This window comes from Pongo pygmaeus, chromosome 18 (genome assembly GCF_028885625.2).
Source record: "Pongo pygmaeus isolate AG05252 chromosome 18, NHGRI_mPonPyg2-v2.0_pri, whole genome shotgun sequence".
NCBI classification, from domain to species: Eukaryota; Metazoa; Chordata; class Mammalia; order Primates; family Hominidae; genus Pongo; species Pongo pygmaeus.
Genome location: NC_072391.2, coordinates 70139653 through 70156622, shown reverse-complemented (window position 1 = coordinate 70156622; position 16970 = coordinate 70139653). Strand labels below are relative to the sequence as shown.

Here is a 16970-nt window from a genome sequence, read left to right as displayed (position 1 = left end):
ATTGTACATTTTTCTACAGAGGTCTATATCTGTTATCAGATTTTGGAGACTCAAAAAGAAAAAGATTAGATCTCTTACCTGACTGCACGACCCAATATGGTAGCACTAGCACGTTTCAGGTGGACAGTGGCTACTGTATAGTGCAGATATGGAACATTTCCATCATCACAGAGACTGTTATTGGACAGTGCTACCTTAGAGACGTGGGCTGCAGGACTTCCACAAGAAGGCCTGGATATCAGACACCAACATTCAAATTTCTTCCCAGTGCTGTGGAATGAGGTAGACCCTTGGAAGTCCAGTATCTGAACCTGCTGGTCACCACCGTATACTAGTGACCAGAAGATGCCTTTCTTCAGCTGCTTGGCATTCTGCCAGCATGAATTCCTAGCAAGGGAAAGACGGCAGGTGATCTGAATTACTTGGTGTGATGGTGTATTTGAGTGACCTCACTATATTTGGGAAGGTGCTGGAAAAACACGAAAAGAATATTAGAAAGGGCTGGAATAAAACTACAGGAGTCCCCCCTTTATCCACGGTTTTGCTTCCCGGTTTTAACTACTCATCATCAACCACGATTTGAAAATATTAAACGAGAAAATTCCAGAAATAAACAGTTCATTTATTACATACTATTCTGAGTAGCATGATGAATCCTTGTGCCATCTCGCTCTGTCGTGCCAGCACATGAATCATCTCTTTGTCCATAAAAGCAAAACTACTGACTGCCCAGTTCCAGTGCTTCTAGTTACACCTCTGCCCAAAGTCCTTCACTGGAGGAAAAGAAATTTCTCTTCTCTCTGCCAGAGAGAAACAGGAAGGGAGGAAGAGCCACACAATTGAAATCAAGTCAAGGACAGGTTCTTGTCATTTGTGCTTAGTGGACTTAGCTGATGGAAATCGGCAAAGATCATCCCAGAGCTCACACAACTCCCTGCCTGCTCTCTCTCTTCCAAGGTCTGGAAAAGGAAGTGGCAGCTGAGTTGCAGGGGTGGGCGGCGGTGGGAAGGTATTATTATTCAATAATAACAACCACTTTTTAACTCTTATATTGTCATATTATTGTGTTAGAAGCTTCATATGCATTAATCCTAACATTCACAACAATACTGTAAAATAGATATTGTTACCCTTATTTAACACTGATGATATTCTAGGGCTCAAAGAGGTGGTATGACTTGCCCGGCAAGATCTTGGACTTGGAAGTCTGAGGCTTCCATTCTCCACCACAATTTACGTTTATTCATGGGCATCCATTGTTTCAGACTCATGATAACCGTGTAAAGTAGCACGGAGTAGGTATGTGATTTGCCCAAGGGCACACAGCAAGGGAGAAGTTGTAATCTTTAATGATAACTTGTTTCTTTTTTTCTTAAAGGGGATTTTTTTTTCTCCTGTACCACCAAGCCAGTACATCTATGTCCTCCCAGAAAATATTTATTATCTCTTGTAGCAAGGGTGAAGATATTGAATACGACACAGAGGCTGAGAAATGTTACCTCCCTAGACCCAGGGTGGAGTGAGCAGGCAGGTGCAATGCAAGAAATAACTTTCACATTTTCTCCTTGGAGATAACAACAAGGTCTAGGAATCAGGTTTGAGATTTTGTAGCCTTTCTGCTTGTAAGTGTCATGAAATTTCCCTATCAGCCTCATCTACTAGCTCCCTGGGTCTCTCTCTCTCTCTCTTTCTTTCTCTTTTTCCCTACCTCCCCACTCCGCCCCAAGGGAGTTGACCTTCACAGTTGCCTTTCAGGAGTCAACATTCCAGGATGCCTCCAGTCTGGGGGAAAATGCTTCCTCATTTGCTTCTCCCAGCCCACTTCAAGCAGTCTCCCCACCCCTTGAGTCTCACCAGTGTTAAAGCTGTTACTTTCACAGCTTCCTGGGAGCAAGTGCTTTCTCAAGCCCGTCTTGCAAGGTGGGTCCTTTTTTGTTTTTGGCAGAAGGGAGGGACAGTGAAATGTGCTCTGAGTAGGGACGGTTATGCAAAAGCAAGTAGGAGGAGGAAGCCAAGAGGGGAGTTGGTGAGTCAGTGGAGAAAAGCGCACGGCCCGGCTAGCGGTGAGCCTCTCAAAAGCAGCAGGGAAGCCCAAGCCACAAGGTAAGAAGAGAATTTCTGTGTACGACTCCAATGCAGAGCCATTATCCCAGAGCTGCTGGAGCAAGAGTATCAGATAACCTCTGGCAGCTAAGCTGGAGATTACAGTGGCGAAGGCGGTTTGCGCAGAGGGGATAAATCAGATCATCTGGGGAATTTTCTGGGGAAAATAAAACACAAGCTGCTTACCAGCAGCCCCCGAGCCCCACCAGCTCTATCCCTAAATGGGTCCAAAAGAGCCCAGAAAGCAGATCAGGCTGTTCTGATGTATATTTTGTACATGGTCATCTGGTGCTAACTGACTCATTCAGATCCTGGCTTTGGAGCTCAAATTTCTGTACTTCCTGCAGCTTTTCCTCTGTTTTCTGCTGGGGAGTGGAAGACAGGAGGTGCAAGGAGCCGTAGGTTTTCTATAGCTCAGGAGAGGGACAGTGTGATCATTGAAAACTCTCAGCCCTGGGACCCCCAAAACCTGGGTTCTGATCCAGAAAAGGCTATTTATACCGGATGAGCCAATCAATTAAAGTTTAGTTTATTTATTCTGAAAAATGAAGAAATGTCTCATCACTGTCTAAAATATCTAACTGGATCATTATCATAATTGCAGCTAAAAGGGCTTTAAAAATGTGGAACACCACGCACATGTGCAATATGATTAAGTTATGGTGCCAGCATATCAGCTAAGGTAGAAGATACGTCTATCTTGCATGGCCTTGGATAAGTTTGAAACTTCTAATTAGAATTGAAATACTTTTCTATGTGTAAAATAAATGTAATATTGTCGATGAAGAGAGTCAGACTCTGTGACATATTTGAAGAGATTTATTCTGAGCCAAATATGAGTGACCATGGCCCGTGACACAGCCCTCAGGAGGTCCTGAGAACATGTGTCCAAGGTGGTCGGGGTGCAGTATGGTTTTATACACTTTAGGGAGACATGAGACTTCAATCAAATACATTTAACAAATACATCTGGCCAGGCGCAATGGCTCGCGCCTGTAATCCCAGCACTTTGGGAAGCTGAGGCAGGCGGATCACCTGAGGCCAGGAGTTCAAGACCAGCCTGGCCAACATGGCGAAACCCCGTCTGTACTAAAAATACCAAAAAAAATTAGCTGGGCATGGTGGCAGGCAATCTCAGCTCACTGCAACTGAGAGGAAGCCTTCAGGTAGTAGGCTTCAGACAGAATAGGTTGTAAAATGTTTCTTATCAGACTTAAGGTCTGTGTTGGTGTTAATGCTGGAGAGGTATAATGAGGCATGTTAGATCCCCACTTCTTGTCATGGCCTGAAACAGTCTCTCAGGTTAAACTTTAAAAAGACCCCTGGCTGGGCACAGTGACTCATGGGTGTAATCCCAGCACTATTAGGAGACTGAGGTCACTTGAGGTCAGGAGTTCGAGACCTGCCTGGCCAACATAGCAAAACCATGTCTCTACTAAAAATACAAAAAATTAGCCAGGCATGGGATTACAGGCATGCGCCTGTAATTCGGGAGGCTGAGTCAGGAGAATCGCTTGAACCTGAGGAGTCGAGGTTGCAGTGAGCCGAGATCGTGCCACTGCACTCCAGCCTGGACAACAGAGCAAGACTCCATCTCAAAAAAAAAAAAGAGTCCTGGCTGAGGAGGAAGTCCTTTCAGATGGTTGGGGGACCTTAGAATTTTATTTTTGGTTTATAATATCTTGCTCAATCTTCCTTTCTGGGTCTCATATAGTAAAAAAACACTGTACAAATGTATGTTCACTTGTCATTTGTTGACAGATGTTCCTTGAGCACCTACTATGTGCCATGCACTGTCCTTGGCACTAGTGATACAGCCCTGGCGGGACCCAGGTCCAATCCTCCTGACACTGTCTAGGGAGAGTTTGTTATATGGACACCCTTTACCCAGGTGCCTAGCTTCAGAGGTTTTCCAGGTCTTCAGGCTATTTGTGAGGATGCCAGTTTCCCCAATCCAACCCCATTCTCTCTCTCTTTGCTCAAGGTATCTTCTGCTCTATCTAATTTCTACTTGTAAGGGGCATAATCTCATGGGAAGTGTAAGTTAGGAATGCATCCAGTGGCTGAAACCCAGACTTCTTAAATTAGTATCTATCTGGTTTTTTTCCCCCTCAGAATTTCCCATTTTGTCTCTACAAGGCTACATGGTACCGATTTGGGGGACATCTATAATTCAGCCCTCTCTAATCAGCTGCTGCTTGAGGTCACCCATCTGGCACCTTCGTGGTTCCTGTACCAAACATAGATTCTCCCTTCTCACCACCCTTTAGTGGTGTTTTCAAGATCCTAAGGTTCTCCTGACTCCTCAGAAATGGCTGTCCTTTGTGTTTTAAGATGATACCGCTCACCCATCATTGGGGCAACATTTTTTTTAATTAATTTTTTGGGGTGGTGATGATGGAATGTGCTGAGGTTAGGTTTTTTGTTTTGTTTTTGTTTTTGTTTTGTTTTGTTTTTTGCTTTTGCTTTGTTAGCCTAGTAACTGAGCTGATTCAAGCAAGGTAGCCTGTCACCCAGCAATGAGGCTTTTATTTTTTAAACGTTTTCTAAAACTAATTTTCATACAGGAAGGGAAAAATAATTTCCCTCCTGGTTTTAATTAATGCATGCTTGGTATAGTAACTGTTTTTTGGACCAAGGGTTACTGTGCCATATTGCATCTAACCCATGCCTCTGACTTTATTAGTAACTTGGTCCAACTAACTGAGACAGCATGGGCAATGTGCTCACTGCTCCATGCAATCACCCAAATTTTAGTCACTGATGCTGAAGACTGTCCGTGTGCATTTCAGAAAAGGATACTTATGTTTCATTCTCTTGAAGGAGCTCCTTTGGTTTTCTGCTTTCTAGCAATTACTGTGCCTCTTCCCACGCTCATCTATTTTTTTTTTTTTTTCGAGACCGAGTTTCACTCTGTTGACCAGGCTGGAGTGCAGTGGTGCGATCTTGATCAGGAGATCGAGCCCACACTCATCTATTTACTCACTTACTCATTTATTTAGCAAATGTTTAATGAGACGAGCCCTGATCATTTGTAGAATTGTTATGTACCTGTAAGTAAGATAAGATACAGCCTTTCCCTTAAGCTATAGCGGCCCAGAGAAAAGAGAGGCACCCATACAGGCTTTTACTGTCAAAAGGGATGGCTGCTAACAGACGGTCTGGGAAACAAATTAATCTCAAGAGAGGGCCGGGCACGGTGGTTCACACCTGTGGTCCCAGCACTTTGGCAGGCCGAGGCAGGCAGATCACCTGAGGTCAGGGGTTCGAGACCAGCCTGACCAACATGGCGAATCCCCGTTTCCACTAGAAATACAAAAATTAGCTGGGCGTGGCTATAATCCCAGCTACTGGGGAGGCTGAGGCGGAAGAATCGCTTGAACCTAGGAGGCGGAGGTTGCAGTGAGCCGAGATCATGCCACTGCACTCCAGCCTGGACGACAGAGCAAGACTCTGTCTAAAAAATAAAATTAAAAAAAATATATATCAGGAGAAAAAGACAGAACTTCTTTCAGGGAGAAGGCAGGCTCTCCCTTTCAGGGAGAAGGCAGGTCAGATTCTTGAAGGAAGAGTAGCTGTCCTGCAAAAATCTCAGGGCTTTTAAATAACAGGGCAAGTTTGGAAGAACTGAAAGTTGGGAGCCTAAGGCACTAAAACAGAGGCGAGTGACGGGAAATCAAGACCAGGCCATGAAGGACCCCAGGTGCAAGGCGTGGGGATGTTTATTTAATCCCATATACACTGGAAATTTATTGAAGGATTTTTAAGCAGGAAGTTGATAGACTTGTGCTTTAAAAAGATACTTTTGGCCAGGTGCGGTGGCTCACACCTGTAATCCCAGCACTTTGGGAGGCCAAGGCTGGAAGGTGGCTTGAGGTCAGGAGTTTGACACCAGCCTGGGCAATATAGTGAGGGCCAGTCTCTAGTAAAAAATGAAAAAATTATCTGGGTGTGATTGGACACACCTGTGATCCCAGCTACTGGGGAGGCTGAGACAGGAGGATCGAGAATCACTTGAGCCAGTTCAAGGCTGCAGTGAGCTATGATCACACCACTGTACTCCACCCTGTGCGACAGAGTGAGACCCCGACTCTAAAAAAGGAAAAAAAAAAGATTTTGGGCCAGGCGTGGTGGCTCACACCTGTAATCCCAGCACTTTGGGAGGCTGAGGCAGGTGGATCACTTGAGGTTAGGAGTTTGAGACCAGCCTGGCCAACATGGCGAAACCCTGTCTCTACTAAAAACACAAAAATTAGCTGGGCACGGTGGTGGGCACCTGTAATCCCAGCCACCTGGGAGGCTGAGGCACAGGAATTACTTGAACCCAGGAGGCAGAGGTTGCAGTGAGCTGAGATAACTGACAGAGTGAGACTCCGTCTCAAAAGAAAAAATAGTAATTAAAAAAAATGAAAAAGATAGTTTTTGGCAGCAATGGATCATGGGGAGATGCTGAGAGACAGAAGAGAAAGGTCGATGTCAAAGGCCACCCTAGACACAAGCAGCTGGGAATTCTGGCAATGGGAGAGTGGAATTCAAGGACACTATTGGTCTCCTTCCATGAAGCACCCTGGTGACTCGCATCACCTCGCTTCTGCCAGGGCCCAGGAGCATCTGCCTCTGCTGCTCGTTACAGTCTTCAGAAATGAGTTTTGCCCAAGACACATCCTAAAGTATCCCCTGGCTCTCTGGTCAGCCCATTGTGTGTCGTCTAGATCCAGATGTGTCTTGGGGCTCAGTGACAAGGGATGGGACTTGCTTCACAAAAGCTATGCTTTCTACCCAGGGCAAGTGCTCACGGAAAGAAAAAGAAGTCAGAGGATTTCTGTGGGAGTTCCTGAGAACTGTGGACAACTAACACCTGGGAACAACTGGGGGCAGTTAAGAGGCCCAGCTCCAGCTTGGGGAGGAAACAGGCTTCAGGCCAGCAGCAGTTGGCAGGCAAGGAGGGCCCAGAGTCACCAAGCCCCACACAGGACACAGAACTGGCTCCAAGCGGGATGGAGGGAGGGAGGGTGTCACTTTGAAAGGTCTATTCTCCTAATCCCTAGGAAATGTTAGCTTTTTCCTAATTATAAGCCCTGCTTATAAAATTCTATCACCATTTCCTTATAACTGTATACAGGATAAGTTCTTCTCATTTTCCTCTCTTTTTGGTTTTGCTCCATTGCTTCCTATTTTTGTTCCAAACTTTTTCTCATACTCACATTGCCCTTAGGAGAAGCTCTTTTGCTAAAGTCACCTCTTCAGTCTTTGTGGGGAGGGAGGACATCCTTGGGCCATGATCAATAATAGCCTAGTTTCTAATCATTTTCCTCTTGCACTCAAGTTTTAAGAACTAGGAGCACATCTTAGCTGGTCCTGTTCTTTTTTTTTTTGAGATGGAGTCTTGGTCTGTCGCCCAGGCTGGAGTGCAGTGGTGCGACCTCGGCTCACTGCAAGCTCTGCCTCCCAGGTTCACGCCATTCTCCTGCCTCAGCCTCCCGAGTAGCTAGGACTATAGGTGCCCGCCACCATGCACGGCTAATTTTTTGTATTTTTAGTAGAGACAGGGTTTCACCGTGTTAGCCAGGATGGTCTCGATCTCCTGACCTCGTGATCCGCCCGCCTCGGCCTCCCAAAGTGCTGGGATTACAGACGTGAGCCACCACGCCCAGCCTAGCTGGTCCTGTTCTAATCTACAGGGCTAAGACTACAGGGCAGGAATTACCAGTCATTGACATTTTCCTGCCGTACAGCAAGTGATTTTCAGCCATGATGATGAGATGATCCTCATTGGATCTTTTTGGCACATCCAGAGGAAAAGCACTGTTATTATGAATGGAAGATAAGGGGTTTTTCTGCTATTGCCACCCAAGGTTTGGCTTGAGTCATTACATACTTCCCAGAAGGTTCAGGGGACTTCCAAGGAAAACCCACGAGCTGGCAAAGCATGCTCTCCCTTCAGGAAGAAAGCTATAAATGCCAAGAGTCTCCCTTGTGGCTGCCCAATTTCTCTCCTAAAATCTACTCTTGCAGGACTCTGGAGCCCTGGACGTAGAGAATAGTTTCTGATCAGTATGAAGGCTGCCTTCATACATGTGTGATCTTACATACATGTGTGACGGTGTGTGAACATAAAGGTCATCACTGAAACATTTGAAATGGCAAAAGATTGGAAACAACTCATAAGCCCATCAATGAGGAAACTGATTAAATAAACTGTCGTTAATCCATATAATACTTCTTCGAAGCAACAAGGAATGAGGAACTGCTTTACGAACTGCCCTGGAATGCTCCCTAAGACATATTGACAACTAAAAACAAAGGGCAGCACAGAACAGATAACTTGAATTTTTTTTTTTTTTTTTTTGCATTTTAAAGAGGAAAAAAATTAAGAACACATACACATTTGAATGTTCTTGTGTACACATAAAGCAACTGAAAAGACACATTAAAAAATGAACTCAGGCCAGGCACAGTGGCTCATGCCTGTATAATCCCAGCACTTTGGGAGGCTGAGGCGGGCAGACAACTTGAGGTCAGGAGTTTGAGACCAGCCTGGCTAACATGGTGAAACCTCGTTTCTACTAAAAATACAAAAATTAGCTGGGCGTGGTGGTGTGCGCCTGTAGTCTCACCTACTCAGGAGGCTGAAGCAGGAGAATCACTTAAACCCGGAAGGCGGAGGTTTCAGTGAACTGACATCGCACCAACCACAGCACTCCAGCCTGGGCAACAGAGCAAGAATCTGTCTCAAAAAAAAAAAAAAAAACGTAGTTGCTATCTGGGGCAAGTTGAGAAATGAGCAGGTGAGGTCAAGTGCTGGAAGTAGACTTTTCACTGTACACTGATGACAAAACACCAGCTAGCAGATAAATAGCAGCTGTCAGTACATAAAGAAGAGGGGACTGATTTGTCAGCTAGTAAAATTCTTAGGTTTTCTTTCCTCTGGAAAAATACTATGACCCCTTTAAAGATACATCACTACCCATGTTTACAAATAGCTCTAGAAGTTTCCTAATTTCTGAGTACAGGCCTCCCTCACAGGCACAAGTGCTTGTCATAAGATTTTCCCTCCCGGCTGGGCACGGTGGCTCACGCTTGTAATCCCTGCAATTTGGGAGGCTGAGGCAGGCAGATCACAAGGTCAGGAGATCAAGACCATCCCAGTCAACATGGTGAAGCCCCGTCTCTACTAAAATACAAAAAATTAGCTGAGCCTGGTGGCACGTGCCTATAGTCCCAGCTACTCAGGAGGCTGAGGCAGGGGAATCACTTGAACCCGGGAGGAGGAGGTTGCAGTGAGCCGAGATCACGCCACTGCACTTCAGCCTGGCGACAGAGCAAGACCCCAGTTTTTACCTAGTTCATCAATTAGATCCACTCTTAGTTTGAACAGTCTGTTCAAAGAGGGCAGTCTGTACTTATTCATAAATTTTGTAGCTTCATTACCAAGTTAAATCTTGAAGAATTTGGTAAATTGAGTTTTATTATAGTAGCCTGGTGACAAATTCTAAAGAACAAGGCCATATGATAAACTAGAATAATACATGACAACTCCATAGGTTTGTACTGGAAACCTAAGTTTTCATTCTGACTGACCTCCTTACTTCACTTAAGTAAACATAAAAATTTCCCCTCCCCAGTGACATATGTTAAAAGCCTGGGGTGTGTCAGGCGGGGCTGCAGGCTGGCAGGCACTCCTTTCCCTCCTGCATACAGCATCTGAGAAAATGCTTGTTTTAAATTCTGAGTCTGTAGATACTTTTCAAAACAATTTGAATCATGTGACTATTACCTATTAAAGACTTTTTAGGGCCCGCTGAGCACGGTGGCTCATGCCTGTAATCCTAGAACTTTGGGAGGCTGAGGCAGGAAGATTGTTTGAGGCCAAGAGTTCAAGATCTGACTGAGCAACATTTCTTTCTTTCTTTTTTTTTTTTTTCCTTTTTTGAGATGGAGTTTTGCTCTTGTTGCCCAGGCTAGAGTGCAATGGCACAATCTCGGCTCACTGCAATCTCCGCCTTTCGGATTCAAGTGATTCTCCTACCTCAACCTCCCAAGTAGCTGGGATTACAGGCACCAGCCAACACGTCCAGCTAATTTTTGTATTTTTAGCAGAGGCAGGGTTTCACCATGTTGGCCAGGCTGGTCTCAAACTCCTGACCTCATATGATCCACCCGCCTCGGCCTCCAAAAGTGTTGGGACTACAGGCATGAGCCACTGTGCTCAGCCATGAGCAACATTTCAAGACCTTGTCTCTGCAAAAATAAATAAATAAATAATAAATAAATAAAAACTTTTAAAATAATTGGTATAAGACCTGCCACCACAAAAATAGCTGACCCCCAAATCCAGCCCCAGTTACCATCTGGAAATCTAGCCTCTATTTTTTACTAAAGCTGGAAGGGAGAATTTCTCATGTACATGGTGATATACAAATGAACACCTTACTACTACTATGAATATTTTACAATGTGCAATAGCTATTCTCTCTCCCAATAGTTATTTATGTCAGAAGGTCACCCAGAATGACAAAGTCATGTGGGAAGGAGGTTAAAATATCCTTTGGAATAACATTCTAGCATACCACTGGGAACCGTGGTCCTTTCACACGAAGCAAGCCCTGATTGCAAAATGTTGCCATCAGTCAGTATGAGACAGTACGAATCACAAAGTGAGACCCTTTCTCTAGATATTTACTGTCTATCAACTGGAAAACCATCTTAATATACTTATTTTTTGTTTTGTTCTGTTATATTTGTGGGTTTTTTTGGAGATGGAGTCTCAGCCTTTCACCCAGGCTGGAGTGCAGTGGCGTGATCTCAGCTCACTGTAACCTCTGTCTCCCAGGTTCAGACGATTCCCCTGCCTCAGCCTACCAAGTAGTTGGGACTATAGGCATGTGCCAACACACTCAGCTAATTTTTGTATTTTTAGTAGAGACAGGGTTTTGCCATGTTGGCCAGGCTTGTCTCAAACTCCTGACCTCAAGTGATCTGCCCAGCTCAGTCTCCCAAAGTGCTGGGATTACAGGCGTGAGCCACTGCACCTGGCCTTAATATACTTATTTTGTTGGAACAAGATACTTTACTATCACCTACAAAAAACATTTTGAAAATAAATATCTAAATTCTTAATGGGATGGCGCTCCCTAGGGTTATGTCATACACACTTGCCCAACTTCACTGAGCTGCCCTGAGTAGGTTGTCCCACGTAATTAAGCATGCCTCAAGCAGCAGTGTGGGACTCATGGGTCACAAGTGTCCCCAGTGAGAGTGATACAGCTCTGAGATCTGTAGCACTTAGGTTGCCCTGCCACGCTTTCTTAGAGTTGGCAGGTAAGGAGACACTAATCGCTCAAATAACTCTAATTCAGCTCAAATAGATTCAGATAGTTTATTACCTACACAGATACAAGGTCAACATTGGATCAACTCCCCATGGCCTTGGTCCCATGGGATGACACCAAATCAGAAGGATTTGCTATCTAGGGCAAGGTGAGAAATGGGCAGATGAGGTCAGGTGCTGGACGTAGACTTTTCACTCTACACTGATGGCAAAACACCAGCTAGCAGATAAATAGATGACAGGCACCATGAGCACCTGGCTCTAACTTTGAGGAGACAATTCCAACTAAAGCCAAGCAGTTGTACAGCCTGCAGCCCTATCCTTTGAGGGACTGGAGTGGAAAGTCCTGTGCTTAATTGCAGTGAGGGAGGGAGATGAGACACAGTCTTGGTTGCAGTCTCCCTTATGATGGAGGGATGGCTAAGCAGTGGCCTGGAGGCAGTTCTTCACTAGGTAGCTTATCTCCCTCTGTCTCTGCAGGAATCACAAGGCATTCATCCAAGACTTGAGTCAGACTGAGGTGAAGCCTCCCCTGTGTGGCCTGTCTGAAGACATCCTTGTCGTCAGGGCACCATGATGGACACATTTCCTTATGTTGATTAAATATGGTTGAGTTCAGATATTTTTGGTAAACCAATGGGCAAGGTGGCTTGGTTTAGAAAGACCAGGAAGGAGGAATTAAAGACCCTGAAGGAGAACATATCAACACACTAAGTGTAAGGGACAGGAAATGATTTGGAGAAGGATTGGCGCCACTGTTGGCAGGAATCCTCTGGCTTTCCATGTTGCTCTTTGGTTGGGGGTCAGAGAGCAGGTGGCTTTGGCCAGAAGGGGAATAGAAGGCAAACAATAAAACAGCAGCCCAACTCCACCCTTTCTGTTTGTTCCTTAAAGGTCTTCCACTTCAGCACAATGCTACTGCCTAAAAAAATGAAGCTCCTGCTGTTTCTGGTTTTCCAGATGGCCATCTTGGCTCTGTTCTTCCACATGTACAGCCACAACATCAGCTCCCTGTCTATGAAGGCGCAGCCCAAGGGCATGCACGTGCTGGTTCTGTCTTCCTGGCGCTCTGGCTCTTCTTTTGTGGGGCAGCTTTTTGGGCAGCACCCAGATGTTTTCTACCTGATGGAGCCTGCCTGGCACGTGTGGATGACCTTCAAGCAGAGCACTGCCTGGACGCTGCACATGGCCGTGCGGGATCTGATACGCGCTGTCTTCTTGTGCGACATGAGCGTCTTTGATGCCTACATGGAACCTGGTCCCCGGAGACAGTCCAGCCTCTTCCAGTGGGATGGCAGCCGGGCCCTGTGTTCTGCACCTGCCTGTGACATCATCCCACGCGATGAAATCATCCCCCGGGCTCACTGCAGGCTCCTGTGCAGTCAACAGCCCTTCGAGGTGGTGGAGAAGGCCTGCCGCTCCTACAGCCACGTGGTGCTCAAGGAGGTGCGCTTCTTCAACCTGCAGTCCCTCTACCCGCTGTTGAAAGACCCCTCCCTCAACCTGCATATCGTGCACCTGGTCCGGGACCCCCGGGCCGTGTTCCGTTCCCGAGAACACACAAAGGGAGATCTCATGATTGACAGTCGCATTGTGATGGGGCAGCATGAGCAAAAACTCAAGAAGGAGGACCAACCCTACTATGTGATGCAGGTAATCTGCCAAAGCCAGCTGGAGATCTACAAGACCATCCAGTCCTTGCCCAAGGCCCTGCAGGAACGCTACCTGCTCATGCGCTATGAGGACCTGGCTCGAGCCCCTGTGGCCCAGACTTCCCGAATGTATGAATTCGTGGGATTGGAATTCTTGCCCCATCTTCAGACCTGGGTGCATAACATCACCCGAGGCAAGGGCATGGGTGACCACGCCTTCCACACAAATGCCAGGGATGCCCTTAATGTCTCCCAGGCTTGGCGCTGGTCTTTGCCCTATGAAAAGGTTTCTCGACTTCAGAAAGCCTGTGGCGATGCCATGAATTTGCTGGGCTACCGCCAAGTCAGATCTGAACAAGAACAGAGAAACCTGTTGCTGGATCTTCTGTCTACCTGGACTGTCCCTAAGCAAAGCCACTAAGAGAGTTGAGAAGGCTTTGCCGCCACCTGGTGTCAGCCTCAGTCACTTTTCTCTGAATGCTTCTGAGCCTTGCCTACATCTCTGAGCCTTAACTACATGTCTGTGGGTATCACACTGAGTGTGAGTTGTATCCACACGTGCTCAAGCAGAAGGACTTTTGTGTCCATGCTTGTGTCTAGAAAACAGACTCGGGAACCTTATGTGAGCAGCACATCCCACCAGTGAAACAGGGTATTGCTCTTCTTTTCTTGATCTTCCTGTCTGGCAGACTTCAGAGACTTTGTGGCCTGGAGGCCTATTAAGCACGACACAGTATCAGTGGAATTGATCCATAAACCTCCCTGTCCACATCTTGCCCAATGGGGAATGGATCTTTCACCAAAGAGCTCACCAGCATTTTCCACAGAGATGCAAATTCTGAGCGCTCGGAGTTCCCAGTGGATTCAAGGAAGGAAGTGGGAACAAGGTTGGATGCCTACTTGTGAGCTTGACCATCACAGCTATTGGTAATCAGAAATATGAAACAAAATCTCTGCACAAAAGAGCAAGCTCTTAAGTTCACAGGATGCCTGGGCTGCATTTGAATATCACTTCCCCTCTGCATTTTCCTATCACATAGAAGATTTTGACCTGTGAAGCTGCCATCTGTTAATACTAAAATTCCAAAATAAGATTCTGTTTAGAATGTCCCTTTTTATGCTTCTTAATTATTAGCAGTAAATGTTCATTCTTATGCGATCCTAAGCTAAGAATAGATGTAATCATCTTTATTGGTTTTTTAAAACACCTTTGCTATTATCTATCACCGATTTATACAGAAAATTGCTAAGATAATGTTTGGTTTCAGATGATGAACTAAGTCTATACCCTCTTAAGAATTGGTGGAAAATAGACAATCAGCAGCTAAGCCCTTTCTTTGTTGTGTGAGGTATAAGTTGTGATAATGCCATATGTGTCCCCCTAGGGTCTGGGCAGAGAGTTCTTTTACTCTGATCCCTCAGCCAGAGGACCTCAGTTCTAGTATGACTGGTGCTATTTAGCTCCTCCTGGCCACTTCTCCTAATAAGAAAAGTTGTTACTCCCAATCTTGGCAGGAGCCCTCAGATGTAGTTTTACAATAGAATTTCACCTGTTAAAAAATGCGGATTGCCAGGCACTACCTCAAATCTGCTAGAATCAGAATCCACCAGTATGGGGGCTGGAGTTCTGGTGACTCTTCCATGGCTAGCCTGGCACTAGCGCACCTTGCGCCAGGCAGCAACACTGTTTGCCTTCTTGCTCCAAGAAAGGTGACTCTTCCACAAATGCAGAGTATGCATGCCACTTCCTCTTGCCACTGGTGCTGTCTTTGGGTTGGAAAGAATAGAAAGAAGCTCCCTATATGTCTGGAATTCCGTGGACTTCTGAGTCCTGACTTTTTAAATATTTCACTTTGTCCAAGTCTGAGAGATTGTGTCATTTTCTCTTTCTTTTTGTTTCCACCTTTTGACGAGCTTCATAAAGCTTCCAGGATGTCAGGTCAGAACTCTCGCACTCCATTCGGCCGAGTAGTGATTGAGTTTCTCCACTGCCTGAGATACTTGAGTGGCTACTTTCCCTAGCTGGGTCTGTTGAAGTTAATGTATATTTGGCTTTAAAGAAGCTAATTTATTCTGATGTCCAAGTCTTTAAAAACTCCTAAGAGCCTAGGATCTCCCAGGCAAATGCTTGCCTCTACAAGGCAAATGTTTACCTCCTAAACAATGTCAGATTAAAATTTCCCATCATTGAAAATAAGACCAGAACAGCAGATGACGGTGTGAACAGAGTGAAGAGGGCCAGTGAGGGAACAGACAGTGGTAGACTCAACCACCGCTGATTTCCCTTCTGAAAGTCCAGTGTCTGTCTGAATTGTTTTAAAGTTAGCAACCTCTTTATGAGCCATCCCTATGTGATGCCTGCTTGTCCTTCTCCAAAAAGATCACCCCATCCTGATACAATAAAAGAGACTAGCCACACAGAAGTCTCAGAGTCTTATTCAAGATCCACTTTAGAACAGCTTTAAATTTCCTGCATTCCAAGTCTGAGATATCCAATGAGGTCCAGAATCTAAGAGCCACACCCTTGAAGAAAATATCTGTGCTCTCCGATAGAGTAGCCACTAGCCACCAGTAGTTGTTTAGATTTAAGTTAATTAAAATTTAATAAATTTTTAGCTCCTCAGTCACACTAGCCACATTTCAAGGACCCAATAGCTGCATGAGGCTAGTGGCTACTGTATTGGACAGCATAGATATAATGTCCACCATTGCAAAAGTTTGATTGGACAATTCTGGTCTAAATTCATTTTTATATGTGTATCATCTAATCCCTAATTCAGCCCCATCCTCCTAGGCCAAAAAGTTTAAAGAATATATAATATCATGGCATTTTTATATAGCATAGAGTGCATAATATAAAATCATGCTATATAGGCTGGGTGTGGTGGCTCATGCCTGCAATCCCAGCACTTTGGGAGGCCAAGGTGGGCAGACCACTTGAAGTCAGGAATTTGAGACCAGCCTGGCCAACAAGGACAAACCATCTCTCGACTAAAAATACAAAAATTAGCCGGGTGTGGTGGTGCACACCTGTAATCCCAGCTACTCGGAAGGCAGAGGCAGGAGAATTGCTTCAACCCGGGAGGCGGAGGTTGCAGTGAGCCGAGACAGTGCCTCTGCACTGCAGCCTGGGTGACAGAGTGAGACTCTGTCTTAAAAAAAAAAAAAATCATGCTATATAATCTTAAAAGCCTGACCCAGTGTTGAACAAGGCTGCAGTGAACAATGGCACAGTCTCTTGTTGAAGTGTTCAGGAGGCTGGAGCTGGGATTCAGTGGTGAGAATGGCAACACTCAATTGAGATATGAGGCGTCTGGGGACATGAGAACTGGTGACAAGCATAGAGGATGGTGTTCTGCAAGACATCCTTCCTAATTCAGAGGCATCTGTTCCATCCCCAACCCCCAGCAACAGAAAGGTGTTTCTTTCCACCTCAGCCTGTCTAGCTGCATAGGGTCTGTGCATGAGTTTAAACCTAGATTAGGGGTGAATTTATCACATCTCTCAAAGCTAATTTTTAGGGATTAGGGAATGAGCTTCACTCAAGTCTAATGTAACCAAAACAGCCTGAATTGCCTAATTGCAATACAGCAATAGATTTCTTTACAAAATGCCAAACTAGGCAACTGTTCCAAGTCCTATGTTTGCAATTGGGAGTCGGGGGGTGGAGGTCTCAAACTTTATAAATAATTATCTGGATGGTGAGAAGGGAATATGTTTGAGGCAAAGGGGTGCCAAGAGTAACTTAACTATGTTTCTATCTGTAGTTACTATGTGGCTCCATTTTCTTTCTGTTTTTTTGTCTGTTTGTTTGTTTTTTGAGATGAGTTCTCACTCTGTCACCCAGGCTAGAGTCCTGTGGTGTGATCTCTGCTCACTGCAAC

The 16970-nt window shown here is 45.4% G+C and overlaps 1 protein-coding gene across 2 annotated transcripts; it reads left to right on the top strand.

The window, feature by feature from the left end:
• Nucleotides 1-1727: 1727 nt before the first annotated feature.
• CHST4 (carbohydrate sulfotransferase 4) lies at nucleotides 1728-14953 on the top strand. Of its 2 annotated transcripts, none has more exons than XM_054454965.2 (2): nucleotides 1728-1920; nucleotides 12329-14953. In XM_054454965.2, exon 2 carries the CDS (start codon nucleotides 12347-12349, stop codon nucleotides 13505-13507), a length of 1161 nt encoding a protein of 386 aa, XP_054310940.2. In that variant the 5' UTR covers nucleotides 1728-1920; nucleotides 12329-12346; the 3' UTR covers nucleotides 13508-14953. The 2 variants fall into 2 exon arrangements, with proteins under 2 accessions (XP_054310940.2, XP_054310941.2); XM_054454966.2 differs by having other exon boundaries at nucleotides 1887-2103.
• The last annotated feature ends 2017 nt before the right edge of the window (nucleotides 14954-16970 follow it).

Excerpts from the sequence above, each read along its gene's own strand:
- CHST4 (XM_054454965.2), top strand. The coding sequence starts at position 12,347 with ATGCTACTGCCTAAAAAAATGAAGCTCCTGCTGTTTCTGGTTTTCCAG.